The 16525-nt window shown below is 40.8% G+C and overlaps 1 protein-coding gene across 1 annotated transcript; it reads left to right on the top strand.

Annotated features, from left to right (window-relative positions):
- The first annotated feature begins 20 nt into the window (after positions 1 to 20).
- On the top strand, positions 21 to 2245 carry LOC125744711 (leucine-rich repeat neuronal protein 1-like). Its single transcript, XM_049016826.1, has one exon. The coding sequence runs from the start codon at positions 648 to 650 to the stop codon at positions 1524 to 1526; it is 879 nt and encodes a 292-aa protein (XP_048872783.1). The 5' UTR covers positions 21 to 647; the 3' UTR covers positions 1527 to 2245.
- Positions 2246 to 16525: the final 14280 nt, after the last annotated feature.

Genomic DNA, 16525 nt, shown 5'->3' with positions numbered 1-16525 from the left:
TTACAGAATGGATGATTAGTATATTTTAGCCTTTACTAAATTGTGTTATTAGAAAAGATATTACTCGTCCTAGAGTCCAATGCTAGGCTGTGGTTTTATACTTCGTTTGGCTATGAAAAATATTGTAACTTTGACATCTACCTGAATTATAAATGAAAATCTGTTTTTGTCTGTGACTTTGATTATGCCTTTAAAAATATTTGTCACGACCACAGTGACAGAAAACTGGTTTCGAGTATCTTTGAGTAGCAATGGTCAAGGGGAACCATGTAGCACAGGGACTGACTGTGCTGGAAAGGATAAATGTATTGAGGCCAGAGTTTTTACTTCAAGAATAATGGGGCTTAGATAGTGATGGGATCAGCACAACACACACAGTAAGCATGAGAAATAAAAGAACTAATTAAACAGCAAAGAAAAGAAAACAAAACTCATCTTGTGCATTGGCGATGAAAGAAACCGAAACAGAGCAGCTACAAGTCCCATAACTGGTTTCCAGACCACAGTCCAAAACTGGGGAAGAAACGAAACAACATTTATGCCTCCTGCAAAGACCAGCATCCGTTTCACGCAGCCCATCCATCAAAGTATAAAGGTCAGAATGTTAGGAACATAAAGTGCAAGATCCCTCTGACCAGTGCTTGCCTATGATATCCTGTGACACTTTCCCCAACCACCTCAACTTGGACATCGGTATGACAGTTAATTTAGATTGCCGTGCCATGGCAGAACCCAAGCCTGAGATTTACTGGGTGACACCACTGGGGAACAAAATCACACTTGAAACCTTATCTGACAAGTTCTGGCTGAGCACTGAAGGTTCTCTCCGTATTTCTCATGTACAAGTAGAAGATTCAGGCCAATATACTTGGGTTGGCCAGAATACAGAAGGTGCTGACACACGAGTTGCTACAATACGAGTCAATGGGACCCTGATGGACAGTATTCAGGTCATGAAGATCTATGTCAAGCAGACAGAGTCTCACTCTATCTTAGTGTCCTGGAAAATAAACTCTAATGTTATGACCTCTAACCTGAAGTGGTCTTCAGCAACCATGAAGATAGATAACCCACACATTACTTACACGGCTAGGGTCCCAGTTGATGTTCATGAGTACAACCTTACCCACTTGCAGCCATCCACTGAATATGAAGTGTGCCTTACAGTCTCCAACATCCACCAGCAGACACAAAGATCCTGTGTCAATGTCACCACAAAGAACGCGGCTTTTGCTGTAGACATCTCTGATGAAAGGACCAGCACTGCCCTAGCAGCTGCAATGGGGACAATGTTTGCCATCATTAGTCTTGTTTCCGTTTCAGTATATATTGCGAAGAGGTGGAAGAGGAAGAATTACCACCACTCTTTGAAAAAATACATGCAGAAAACCTCCTCTATTCCCCTGAATGAGCTATATCCTCCTCTCATTAACCTGTGGGAAGCAGACAGTGAGAAGGACAAAGACGGATCCTTGGAGAACAAATCCAGCCAGGTGGACACAACACGAAGCTATTATATGTGGTGAAGTCCCCAGAACTACGCTTCCAGGAGCACAAAGACAAACTTTTGCTTTTTTGTGCAAAAGATAAAAAAGGAAAAATGGCAAATTTGGTATTTTTAGCTTTGCTAATATGAGGCAGAGTGGTAAAAGATAGGATTTTTTTTTCTAGTATAGCGTATCGCCTTTGTTTCTTCTTTCAAACACTCAGTATGGCAACGTTCAGCTTCAGAATCATTTTTCTTGCTGTGCTTTACTTTTGTAAGGCGCTTTAACTGCACAGCTTTGGATCATGCCAAGGACTCTATCTGAGGTCAGTCAACACAGCAACAAGTAATGAAGCCCTACTTTGTCTAACTGTCTATTGAGATTGCAGAGTTTCTTTCTCTCTCTTGTGATTTTATGCAGTGAAACTAACAAGTTTGTTCGTAGACTTAATTTGAAGCTGACAGTGGGGATTAGACTTGTTATACTTTTTATGTTAGCAATTGAACCGCATTGTTGTATCAACTATTATTTAAATATTTGAATTTTAACAAAAGAATTTTTATTAGTTTGCATATATGAATATTACTCAAGAGCAATATGAATGTCAATGTTTGATAACATAGTTTAAAAAAACTTTTTTTTTTTTTGCTTAATTAGTCTTGTTTATTCTTTTTCAATTTCCCAGGATCTGAATTTGTTGTGATTCAACATGCAACACATGTCGTATTTTTAAGAACAAATGAAAATAAATGACTTTTTTTAAAGTTCTTTTCAATGCATATAATTTTGACTGTGGTAATTGGTTTAGCATACGATGGAAATCAGTTACATAGGTCAGTCATTTACATTTTATCTATTTAACAGACACTTTTATCCAAAGTAATGTACATGTTTGAGAAACCAGGGTCAGATATCGCATGGATTATTTGGAGGTTAAGGACCTTTCTCAAGGTTCCAACAGTGCTTCAGAACAACCATAACTTTATCTGATGCAGGGATTTGAACCAACAAATTTCTAATCAAAGACACAGTGCCTATACCTGCTGAACCAAATAACATCCCCCAAGCCATGGGCAATAAAAAAAATAAATCAGAAAAGATATTAGAAATATTATGATACCAATAGTTCATATTTAATGATAATTTATTAATTTCTGTTAGACAAGATACTAGCTGTTAGTATTATACTTAGTTTGGGCATCACAAAAATTGTGCCTTTATCATCTGAATTATATATGAAAGTCTGTTTTGTCTTTTACTTTGATTATGCCTTTAAAGATATTTGTCACCAATACAGTTAAAATATAATTGATTTATTCCATAAAAGGCCCAGTAGATGATGGAGGTATTACATCCCAAACTGGCGGGAAACATAACAACATGTACAGGTATGCATAATATGTGAACAAATGACAGATTAGTCAGTAATCAGTATTGAAGAGCACATACTTTCCATCCCATCCAGTCCCTAAGCTCAAGTATGACAGCATTTTTTAACCAATCTTCAACCTAAATGAGATTAATTGCACTTCAGAATAAAATATATGCCATATTGCAAAGTAAGAGGTCATCCATGCAGGTTTTAGTGGCTTAACCTGTTCAGGGATGCTGTTTATTTTATTGCAGAGAGGTGGCAAGTAAAGATATCACTGTATCCTGTTTTCCAGGATAGTGCCTTTGACTCCTTCCCTTCCCTGGCTGTGTAACTTCCATGTCCTTATATGATTGCACATCTTTTCTCCCAGATTACAGACCCTGGATTATGTATGTCCGATTTACGGGCAACTCGTGCTTATGAACAGACTGTCATAAAGCCTATTATATAAAAAATTTGGGTTAAATACAATTGTTCGTAATAAAATGAAGAGTACCAGGTACTAACACACTCAGCTCTGATGGGAAGTAATCCTTCACTGCCTCATGTGTCCATGAGGTCCCATGAAGTCCCCAGTTTTGTCATATTACCAAGGACCCATTCCAAAGTGCATCTAGTTGCTCCGGGGGCAGAGGAAGGGTATAAAGGTAATCAGTAGACCATTTTGTAATAATATGTCATAATGTCATGGTGTATTCTGCAGACAAGCTCTAGTGATGCAGCTAAAACATGTGGTTAGAAGATGGTACAATGCAGTTATAATTCAGTTCCTATAATGTATTTTACACACTCACCCTCCTACCAGTATGCCTTACATTTATTGCTTTCCCCTGCCCCAACGTGCATGTGAAAGTAGGGGTGGATGTGGGGGTGGATGACCCCTACTTTGAAGTGGGTCATAGGGGGGACACAGGACAATCAGAGGGGGCTCACAGGGGGTACTTCAGTGACCATAGGGGCAGCAGTACTGTAGGTTGCCACAGCAGAAGACGACTCCGAATGAGCCAGACACACTCCCACAAAGATGCTGGAAAAGCAATTATGAGAACAGAATAAGGACCTGCATTCCTTCAGGCCTTAATTATCTCTCAGCAAATGCCTTTGAGATAAAGTGATGGTTGTTCTGAAGCAACGACTCAAGAAACACATGGAAATGGCAGAGATGGGATTGCAAGTGGAGACTCCCAACTTTCTCTGCCTTCGCAATTGGGGTTGAATATGGACAGTGGAGTGCAGATAAAAAAACATCCGTAGGTGTGGGAGAAACATAAGAGGCCATGTCTGTGGTGGTGTAGATCAGCCTGGGGGGGGGGGGGGGCGACTTGGTGTGCACAGAATTAGTGTAGATCATGGCGGAGTTAGTGTAAATAACCAAGGAATCAATGTAGACCATGGTGGAGTTAGTGTAAATCACAGAGGAGTCAGTGTACATCCTCGCGGAGTTAGTGTAAATCACAGAGGAGTCAGCGTAGATCACAAAGAAGACAAATCCCTTCTCCTGCATCCTCCTGATGTCAACTGGGCAGCTGTAATCAGCAAATCCTTCCCTCTTCCAAAATTCCTATATCCTCCAGAAAACAATTATCCACCATTTCCCTCACAAAAGCTGTAAGAACAATGCATGAGCTGGTATTTGGGTTCACTGGGTCAGCTGTCCTTCTTGTGCTGAATTTCTTTCAGTTCTTTGGTACCTTGCGACAGGCTTAGCAACATGGATTCCTTCTTAGTCACAACTGTAATGTGTCATGTGACACAATAAAACATTTACAATAAAGGTAAATGTTCTCAGTTGCTGAAGTTTTACTATTCTTCTGTTATGGATAAAGTGAACACAATGCAGAATTATTCTGTGCTATTATACTCTGTAATGAGGTAGAATTTTATTAGACTACTAACCTTTAACACAATGACATATAACAACAGTTAGCAAGTAATTCGCTATTATGTATTAAGATAAGTATACAAATGTTAAATAGAACACCATGAAAACATTTGAATTTCACAACTTTCAATTCAACAAACCTGGTGTGGATTAAGTATAATTACCAAGTATAGTAGTATAATTTTTTTTCACATGATTTATGTATTGTTATACATATTTGCTAACCTGTGGAGAAATCAAGATATTCACTGTTTTTAATTATTTTTTTAAAATCTATTTTATCAATATGCTTATTGTTCAAAGAGTATGAGAGCATTCAGCAAGTTTCAGCATCTACAAAAATTATGAAAATGTTGCTTGCTAAGTCGCACCCTTATTTCAGGTACCTTCATGATTTTTAGACCAATATGTTTTGTTCACTGTACTTATTAATATTTTTTATGGTTTTCACATGCTTACATTGATCATTTATGGACTCATCCAGCTTGGTAGCATCTGAGATACGCACACTTGTTCGCTGTTACACAGACCCTTATAAGGTAATATCCATCCATCCATCCATTTTCCATGCCTGCTTGTCATCTGATAGGCACTGTACCCCCCCCCCCCCCCCGACCCTGAATAAAGTGAAATCCCTTACCTCAAAGCAGTGATATAAAAAATGACATCAGAATAGCTCATGGATGTGCCCAGGGATGTGGCAAGAAAGCAGTTTCTCAGTACAGAAGACAAATGCATGCGGGATTGTGGGAGCTGAGCCTGTCGTTTATTCCGGAGATGGACGGGGTGACTGCAGTCTTGTGTAGATTTGAGGGGGTTTTATGTCGGGCCTCTGGAGTTCTTCCGTCAGGCTCAGGAGAAGAGGAGCTTCGTTTGTGAGATGAGCACCTCAGCCCGTCGCCTGTCATTTTCTATGTCACGCTTCTCATACGTATGAATTTGGTGATGCTAAGAGCAGAGAAGAGCAGAGAAATGTTGCGTTGCTCCAGAGAATAGCTGACCCTGCTTTGCAAAATAAATGTAATGTCATGTGATGTAGTGTTCAAACCACCAACCCCCCCTTTACCCGTGGGCTGAATGTTCGCCCAAAGACCCCCAATCAGTCTCTCTCTCCATTTTCCCTAACAGATATTGGCACATTCCAGAAAGGTTGCGACTGCAGAACCGTAATGAAGAAGCATTTGTTTCAAATGTCATGCAGTATAATCAGGATTTATATCAGGTATCCCACATATTTGCTATCATATTGCACATTATGCAGTGTGTACAGAAAAAAAACGAATAGCCTTGAATTGACATTGACTGCAGCAACAGAACTTCCCATGTTGCTTCTGTGCCCCAAACAGCTGGAAACACTGGCACTACTGGCAGAGGTTTTGGGGCGGTACACCCTGCCCGGGTGACTTCCTCATTCCAGGGACGACGGCATGCAAGATGTTCTGAGACAGCTCTGCACTTTGTAGTGTAATCAGACCCTCTTCCTCTAAGCTCCTCTGAGCTTTGACATCTCTTTCTCTTGAACTGGCGTGGATGTCATTAGCAATTCTTGTAAGTTCTCCACTTCAAAGAAACAAAAACAACACAAACTCTGCTCTGCAGGATTCTCAACCTTTCCATTTACTGTAGCAGTTTCGTTAACACCTGTCCAATAGATTAATGTGTCATGTCACATTCTTACTTTACATCTATTTGTGGTCAGATTTAGGCTGCTTTAAAGTATAAATGCCAGTGATTGAAAGAGGGAAATAAAATGCCTAATTTACCATTAGGAAATCAAATGTACATATAATGGGTTTTATTAAACAGCCCTGTGAACTTCTCTCTCCAGATAAATGGAATATATAAAGAATCTTGAAAGACGATCTAGATTATATTCTGCTGACCTACATGTGCAAATTACACAGTGGTTTTCAATTGACACTGATCACAAACCTGCTGCATGCAATGATTTTGTTTTTGGAATGGAATGGACAGGCTAAAGATACACTGCAGTTTGTCCTCCTGATGGACAAAAATGGACATAAAATCGAAAGATCCTTCATCTTCATGGACAAGCATTCATATGGCCATTAACTAATGATAGTACCTAATTCATGGCCCCCAGGCTACTAATGTGTAAATGAATGCATAGATACTGTAAGAGTTCACTCATTTACTGTTATGGTTGGATTACACAAGAGGAATTTGACTGGTTATCAGTGTTTATTTGGTTCTGTAGTATGTATAAAATGACCAACTAATACAGGGGTGTCCAATCTTATCCGCAAAGGACCAGTGTGTGTGCAGGTTTTTGCTGCAACTCCCTAATTAGATTACTGATTAGAGGACTGATTGGTTGAAGAGTCCTCACACCTGGGTATAAACAGCTGACCTAAAGGTTACCCCAAAAACCTGCATAAACACTGGCCCTTTGTGGATAAGATTGGACACCCCTGAACTAATATATATCATAAGAGTGCTTTCCTCTGAAGCATTACATACTGTACTGTAAAAGACTGAGGTCTATCTTCATGCTACACTCGGTCCAGAACAGTTTTAGGGTCTATATAACTGTACATGCAAATTTTTCATCTGCCTATACTGTGCCATTATGTTGACAGTGGTCAGTCTAGTGTGATATCTATAGAGCATGATGTTTTGTAGTGCAGAGGAACTAGAGGACATGGCTGCTGACTGTTTGGTATTCAGCAAACTGTGCTGTTATTTAGCAGACAGGATCATGGGAAATGGAGGCATAATCAAGTTGATGGATGAGACAAGGAGGGGCAGGTGGCCACTAAGAGTCAGTGAAGCGAAGAGTGGCGAGGCGCTGAGCATGTATTACAATGAGGAATGTGTGGACTGTGTGTCTGCCAGGTGGAAGAAGGGAGGAGCAGAGTTCATTCAGACGGAAACGAGCAGAAGGGGGTTGACAGCTCAGCATGTCGGCTTCATTGTGCTTCACTGCAGGAAAGTCTCTAATCATGCGGCATTGCCAGAACCTCCTACATTCTGACTGCAGAGATACCTAGGAATCCTAAATAAGCAATAGAAAGAGATACTGTTAAAGAACATGGATCACCCCAAAAACAGACGGCTTGAAGGGGAGCAATTACTCAAACTCCGAAGTCTATTTTCAAAGGTTCTCATGCTCGATGATGTGGAGTCTAAAGTTTTTAGCGATCTGCTATTATTTGTGTGCTGCCCAGGAAAGTGTGTAGGAGGGTGATTCCCCATGAGGTCTGGAAGCAGTGGTACCTTGTAAGATTACAGCATTGACTAGAATCTACCCCGAGACAGACCATTGGCATGTAGCTCGTTATGTTTCATCACTTTGTGTTTCAGTGCTGCATATTTTGTACACTGTAAATGTATAAATTATATGAGGAGTATACAGTATAGACTCCTACAGTCAGAACAATATGTATGTTCATATTGTATTGCAACAAAAAAAAAAAACTAAAATGTACTAAAGTTTTGCATGTGGTTCTGAATATGCAGACTGCAAGCTCCTCGAAATGATCTGCTGATTGGCCTGCAATCAAAACGAAGTGATCTTATTCAAAATGAATAAATAAATCATTTTACAGAAGGAAAAAGTGAAAAATGAGGTTTTCTGCCAAAAATATGAAAAATATATGGTGTCAATTGCTTCAGCTGGAATACTGCTGGAGAATAATGAGAGTAATAACAAATGTAGACAACTGCTTCCGTTACCTAGCATGCCACTGTACTCATTCGGAACAGGTGGATCATATTTTAAGTATTCAAATTACTTCAAGCCTTTGTATGTCAGGGGCAATTGTTCTGGCAGAAGCAATGCAAGAATCAGCCTTTAAAGCAACTGCTTCACAGAGACTTAATGGCAGCCTTGCTGTCAGGGACACAAAGAGACTCCTCTCGACTGAGCGAGTCCAAAATTAGCAGGGAAACAAAAGGAACTAAAGAGAAGCTTTACCTTCTCCCACAAGCTCATGTCAGTGCTCAGGTAGACGCAGAGCATTCTATAAAACGCTGCCGGCTTAAATCAGGCCAATCAAAAGTCCATATGGTGTGACAGGTGAAACCGACACCTTCACAATTAATTTCACATGAGTGCATCACAAGAATGCATTGTGACTAGAAATTAGACGGACGAACAAAAAAAAAAAAAACTCTCTCATCTAAACATTCAAAATGAATAGTTGGTTTATGTCACTGGCTATCTTGCCAAAGCCATTGAAGTGTCTGTTTCAGCAGTACAAAGAGTATAACGTTCTTTGACTGGCAACATTCTGTTTATAAGCCTAAAATGAGTAGCAGGTGTACATTGGTTTTGGTGCATGTCCCGTAATGTGTATGTGGCTTCATAGCTGTAAGACTGACAGCTGCACTCTCTACCCAGCAGAGGTCCCTTAGGACAGTGAGGTCCCTTTGGACAGAAATACTTTACTGCCTGCTCCATGAATATGTCAATCAGTTTTGTCACAGTTTGAAGAATCTGGCAGCACAAAGGCAACTCTTAGCAGGGTGAATAAGGGGATATATCCCTGGTGACTTCATAAACCCCCCTTGTTCACAATGATGTGTGAAAACAATGGTAGACCAAAACTATGGCTGAGATTTTGTGGCGGAAAGCTCATTTTATGCTGAAAAAAAAAACACGTATGCACATCAACATCCTTTTATACAGTACACTCTTCAACTTCCATTTGCAAACGTGGCAAAAGGACATCAGCAAACAAGAGTAATTGCTATGATTTTCATGGGTAAGGATATCCTGTTATGTGTTCAACTTGGTAAATATGTTTGTTGTGCTGTATTCAGGTGAGGAGGGTGGTTCACCTTGAACATGGTGTCGCTGTGCAGTGAGGTGGACTGACTGCCGCGTTTGCTTCTTTGGCTTGCCAGGGAAGTGAGGGAGAGAGCTCTGCAGTTTTATGTCCGGCTCTGTTCAATAAGCCTGTGCTGACCCTGCAGATGTGTTGCCATGACAACCTTTTTTCAATTCCAGTTGTTAGTCACTCCAGGCACGTGGGGTAAACCTGGACAAGTGCACGTTTTGTTTTTTATTACCTTTTCTTGGATTTTGCATGACTTGGCATGTTTGACACCTTGGAAAGGTGTGAGTACATAGCCTTTTTCCCCCCTAATATCTTCTACCTAAAATTTGAAATTCATTATTTTGCAGCTCATAACTTTTACAGTGATGCCTCTTTAATTACCATTTATCATCACTGACAGAATGAGGGCACTTTAGTTTCCCTGGTGATAATAATATTTAAAGCAATATGTCTGATGAGGGAGATGTTAATGTCATTGGGTAATAATTTGGTTTGTTGAACTGTGAGAGTTGTGGATCTGCATTATAATAGCTTACGGCACTATGCACGAAATAGCTAAATGCATACTGTTTCTACAGCACGACGTCTGACTTCCTGTGCTTTGTGACTGAAGATGTTCTTCTCACTGATGACTAAGCCTGATTAATTATGGACCGGTGGACAAGTTGGTCTTCACTGCACCTTAGCTAAATTTCTTAGCTAAAACAACTATTAACATAGAATCAAAGCTCACCTGCAGCTAACGGAAAGGTACCCCAAAAACCTGCAGAAATAGTGTCACCCCCAAATCCAGTGACAAGGGCTCCTCATCCCTCCATCTCCAGAGTCTGTGGTGATGCACAAAGCAGAGTTGGCCTTACTAACTCTGCCTCACTGCTGCTGCTCAAGGATTCTGTCCGCTTCATATAGCCCCCTGGTTTCTCAGCTTGTGGGGACGATTAATAAAAATGTAATCTTTAGGCAATCTGTAGGAAAGCAATCTGCCAGGAATCCATAGCCTGTGAAATGTCAGCCCCATTGCACAGAGCCGGCTCTTATCCGGCTCGTACGCCAGGCGGCTTTAGACAGAACCACAGAATAACTTCATTTTTGTGGACTCAGAGGAAGGAGAAAACAATGAAACAGTCAGGCCTACCCCAAAAACAGTATTTTTATGTATATATGGATGTGCAAAAAAATGAAAAATGTGTGAGATTAATGTCTTTGTCAAAACACAACGATCCCTGCCTTTGTATGCAATTGTTGGGTAATTCCTTGAGCGGCACCATGTCCATTGTATATGTACCACTGGCAGTTTTGCATAAGGTAAGCATCCATCTCCCTGCAGGTTACTGAGACTCTAAGGCATTTCGATCTGTCCTTGCACTCTCTCCTTCTGTTCCCTCCACAGGTGTCACCTACTGTAATACTGATGTCTTGCCTCATTCGGAGATGACTTGAATAGGACAGCGACCCAGCAATGCATGCAGACGATAACTTCAGCGCCATTTTGTCTTGTACAGGCCCACAGCTGAATACTCACGAGGTGTACAGTTTCAAATGAAAAAAATGAAATAGTTAAGGTTAGAAAGGTAATGATATTACTGCAGAGTGATCAGATAATCCTTGTCAAGAAGGACACCTTGAGCTACTTCAGGTTTTACGAAGTACTTCAAAACTGACAGGTTCCTGTGCTTGGCGAAATAGTTCAGTTTTTGTGCTTTGACTGGTTTGTTTCCTTGAGTTAGCGACTCATCCAGCTGTTTCACTTTAATATTAGTGACACATGCATAATTATAGAAGACCAATAAGCACACAACAAGAGCACAGTGCTAAAGTGAAATCTACGAGTGCGTTCTCCGAAACCTTGTTAATACTGTGTCATTTGGACTGTAAGTTATACATTAAACTGTACCTTCATTTTTTGCAAACTATACCTTTTTTGTACGGTTGCCCTGCACCACTCCTAGCTGTCGCCTATCCATGCTTTCTCCGCTAGTGCCACCCTCTACTTTTTGGCCCGCACACCTCTGAAATCACCAGTTGCACTTAATACCATCTCAAGCTGTTAAGCAATATGTACTCCAAGAATTCAACAATTGTAACTGAGAAATAATGTTAATAACAACATAGCATTCATGAGAGTGTTTTCATGCAAAGAATAAAATTGCACATTACACATTACGATGGATGCAATGAACGACTGTATTGAACATCTACTTGCCTTTTAAATGATATTTTCAAAAAATATATCAGGGGCTAAATGGTTAGGAGTCAATAAAAAAATGTTAATAACATGTGGATTTCTCTTCCATATTTGTATCTCATGCCCACAGTTTCCATCTTTTTAATAACCTTTCTTCCTCACTTGGAAGCTCATGCACATCATACAGTTATGAACAGGAATGTTCATATTTCCTAACTCAATGCGGTGCCACCATGGACAGTGGCTAGTTACGTCGCACTAAAGAAGTTACCTCTCAAGCAACCACTTAAGGGATAGTTTAGGGAACAGACACAGAACAGCGAATGACTTAAGAAAGGTTCCCTTTCAAGTCATTGTAACACATTAAGAGGCACCGCTATTGGAGATCACACTCCAGGACATTTTAATTGAAAAGGTAGTTTACAAATTGTGTCCTCGCAGACATTGATTATCTGGTCATCCTGCAAATCTACTGGCAGTTTTTCAGGGCTTGCACAATAGCTGCTGTTATCTGAGAATGCCGCTGCCATTAGTATAATTCCAGGACAGAAAAGAGAATCTGTAAATGCATGCATTAAATCTAAGGATAAACCATGAATATGCATGAATTTATATTGCAGTGCTGAACAAACTGCTAATCACCATAAACTCACAATTTCAATTGAATGAGAATTGCTGGCAAGTGGTGTGTTGACTCATTGGTTAGTGCTGCTACCTTTTACCTCCGGGGTTAAGGCTTCCAATCTCACTCCCACTTTTATATGTGATAGCTGCCTGTTTTTCTCTGTTTTATGTTTGGTTTCCTCCTACAAATCAAAGATGTGTAGTTAGGCTAACTGGTGTGTCCGAACTGACCATAGTATATGTACCTTGCAATGGAATTCACCCATATCCAGATGTTAATCTCTGCAGGAAGGAGTAGTTAGCATGTCAAAGTGTAACACATACAATGGAACAGGTGTGTCAATCTTTCTGTTGTCCAAAAATGCTATCAATAAACCCTATTTATTCACCTGGCATATAGGTCAGGCAATGACTATAATAATCAGATATCTACAATTAAATGCCTGGATGGTATTTGTTCATACAGGATAGGCTCTGGACCCCCACGACCCAGAAGGATAAGCGGTTTGGAAAATGGATGGATGGATATTTGTTCATATAGCATAAAATGTCATATGCTTGTTTACACTTACCGCCATACTTCCAGAAAGCACAAAGGAAAGAGCCCCCATGGTTCCCACCCACTTCTCCCCACTCTATTCCTGCCCACAAACCTATCGACACCCCCACAAATATTTTGACATGCCCAGTACTCCAGCCTGCAGAGACCTACACTTCATTATATTATCCCAGTGAATCTGATCTGGGTTAGTGATTGGAGGACAGATGGATGAATTTTAACTCACGCGTTTGTCATTTTTAAAAAGGTTTCTAGTATTGATCTGATAGACCAGAGGCTCTCTTGTCTGTCTATCCAAATTACCCATTAAAATCATGCCCCCAAGTTCTCCACACAGTGCCCCAGATCTGACATTGTTGCAGCACACCACTCTTCTGTCTTCTGTCTAACTGTCTATCATTTGTCTTGTTTGAAATGTGACCAGCAACGTTCGACTTCCTGGTAGCGCCCATGTGATTCTATAGGCAAATTTTGCACGGGACGTGCGGTCACAGCAAGCAAGAGACAGCAGCATTACAGGGCCCAGGATGGGAGCTTAAAATTAGGTTTGCCGGCTGGTGTGTCATTTCTGACCTTCAGCGCCTTCCTGTATCACAGCTCCCTGCAGTCTTTTCCTCCCTGGGGAAGAGTGCCAAACAACATGAGGTGCAGTTAGAGCTAGATGTCAAGGCTGCAGTCAGTGGAAGGGCAGATAAAAGGATATACCCCACTAAACATTATTTTGGGTACTTTTTTAATTTTTCCATGTTTTGCATCTCTATAAAAACATGTGGGGTTCCCAACCCCAAACAAACAAGTGTAAACCAGTGAATTGCAGTGGTTCTATAACATAGAATTGGTGCATCTTGCACTTCATAATTTGGATTTAATTAAAAGAAAAATTCTCATAAATCTTTGCTTTTCTCTGTTAATGCTGTTGGGATTTTTGCACATGAGCTGACTGAAGCGTGGAGACGATCCATATGCAGAGCTGTATGCATTATGGAAACAACCTGACCGAAGACAGAGAAACACTCCACTATTAATTGGTTAAAGACTTTTTGGAAATGACAGGCTATTATAGCTATGAAAATTTTATTAAAATAAACCTGTATATGTTTTACAGATGCCAGGGGGTTCTCAATAAATCTGTCAGGTTATATTGCAAGACTATTGCATAAATGCAATAAAAATCACATTGAAAATTCAAATTAATTCCATAATTTATTGAAAATAATGTATTACATTTTCATACTCTTTCTGTTAATCAACTGAATAGTAACTGTCCGTTGCCACAAACACCTTGTATTTTTCCTCCTGGGCTTCTTCAATAATAATAAAAAAAAACATGTTATTAAATGTCCAAATTCTGCAGTTTATCAAAAAGTGAGACGTGATGAGATGTCAGCTGCCAGTAGTCACTGCGGGGTTACAGGCACATTTGCTTGAATTAAATTTTCCAGCTGCTTGTGATTCTCTGCAGTGTCCCTGGAAGACTGAGCTTCTCTTCACCCAACTCCTGGCAGTTCTGCGGGAAGCACTTTCTTCTCTCGCTCGATTCTTGTCCAATAGAGAACGGGCTGATATGTCCGAGCTCTTGATTAGGCACATTGTCAGGTTAAAGGAATGCAGTGCTCTAATAATCTATTTCTCTACAGGCAGTAGGGCACCAGTGCTCCTGCTGTGGAAGAATATTGTTGTGTATCAGTTCACTTCAGTGCAACCTACTGTAAGCGATCAGAAAGTCTTTGGCGTTTTCCCCAAGTTTAATCATGATTAAATGTTTATGTTATCTCAGCAATTCCATCCATCCATCCATCCATCCATCCATTTTCCAAACCGCTTATCCTACTGGGTCACGGATCTCACCAATTCAAAATGTATAATTCTGGCATTTAGGATAATAAAATTTTAGGTCAGTTTGCAAGAGAAACCAATAGCAGTGGCTGCTGCACACAGTGTAGTAAACAAATAATGCATGTTTACCTCTGTAAATTGTAAATTGCATTTTTGAATCTGAGCTCCGTGCCTATCCTGTTACTAACTTTCATGTCGCGGCATAATTCCTCTTTGACCACGACACAGCTTTACCTCCACACAGCTCTGCAATGGCTCCACTCGTGTTTCTCAGAAGTTAGGTGTTACTTGCCAAATTTCAGCATCAAGACTGCAGTGTGCCTCCTTATTGTTATCCTACAACAATAACATCTCTATAAATCTTACTGGAAAAAAAAGTATTTTATTGCTTACGTGCCGCAAAGTAAGAAATCCATAAATATGTTTTTTTTATCTAGAAGATGTCTGCTCTGTGTCACAGACAGGGGCCCCATTCAAGGGGGGAGTCAGGATGATTCCAAGGGCCCCTTTCATTAAAATAATAAAAAAATAATTGGATTAGTCTAGGATGGGGGTCCAATATGATATGCATTCATGGGACAAAAACTCTCTAGCAGCATCTTGGGTCACAGGTAGGATAACAGGCAGTTACTGGCTTGTGAGTGACTCAATGGGTTAAGCCTCTGTTATGTGTGAATGAAATTTTGCTGGTCTGAGCCCAGGCCTCGGCAGTCGTATGTCTGAAGGCGTAGCCCTTAACGTCCAGCTCCAAGAGGGCTGCCTGCTGGCTGACCCTGCACTGTTACCCCCCAGCTACCTCTTACCTGCACACGTGTCTCATGAAGTGCAGGATAGGACAGGCAAAAAGCAAATTTCACCGCAAGGATTAAGAAAAGTGTCATCATTCTATTCAGATTTAACTGTGGGGAATTCCACACCACGGCCCACTACTGATACTTGCTACCAGAATCGACTGCCCATATACCCCCTCCCAAACAGAACTTACTGTACGCCATTTGGGAGGGGGGGAGGGAAAAGTCAGGGTTGCACTAATTTGTTGTTTTTTTTTTTTTTTTTAACACAGTGTCCATAACCCGTCTGTGCACTCAGGACCCGTAAATCATCTCCATGCCGTGAGGATGGAGAAAGACAGGAAAAACAGGTGAAGGACAGACAGAGGCTGCAGACTGGACCCTCCATCTCTCGTCCCCAGCTCCCTGCCTCACTGTATTTCCTCCAGAGCAGTGTGTCCCAATCCGGTCCTGGGGGACCCGTAGCTGGTCCACATTTTGCTCACTTCTAGCTCCCTGTCAGACAGTCCATATTCTTGCTAGCTGAGAGGGAGCAAAAGACGTGGACTGTCTGTGGGTCCCTGAAGAGCAGATTGGGAAACACTGCTCCAGAGTAACGTGGTGCCCCAGTTTCTGGATCCCATTCGCTTACCGACAACTGCCATGGCTGTTCCATGACATTAGCATTTTACTTAGAAACAGTCCCACCCATAGATTCACTTACATGAAATGCAAAAATAATGTTTCAATGTTTGTATGTGAGGCAGTTCAGTAGAGAGTCAATTTAAACACCACTAAGGTGTATAATGTGTGAACAATGCTGTTGCATCATTGTTATATAGGTTTTATACTCGGAGTGCTGCGGTCATTTCAGCATGTTATTTCATGCATATGGTACATAATTACTGCATGCTCAGTTAAGCTTCCAGCCAAGCTGGAATGCTCATTGTGCTGGGCTACGGCGTGGGTGGGAGCGGCTGCTGGTCCAAGGCAAAGAGTGAGGGC

This window comes from Brienomyrus brachyistius, chromosome 6 (genome assembly GCF_023856365.1).
Source record: "Brienomyrus brachyistius isolate T26 chromosome 6, BBRACH_0.4, whole genome shotgun sequence".
Classification (NCBI taxonomy): domain Eukaryota; kingdom Metazoa; phylum Chordata; class Actinopteri; order Osteoglossiformes; family Mormyridae; genus Brienomyrus; species Brienomyrus brachyistius.
Note: the sequence above shows the minus strand (reverse complement) of the source record. Positions and strands in the feature narration are given on the sequence as shown.

What these genes read in the sequence shown, in the direction of transcription:
- LOC125744711 (XM_049016826.1), top strand. Translation starts at nt 648, where the DNA reads ATGATATCCTGTGACACTTTCCCCAACCACCTCAACTTGGACATCGGT.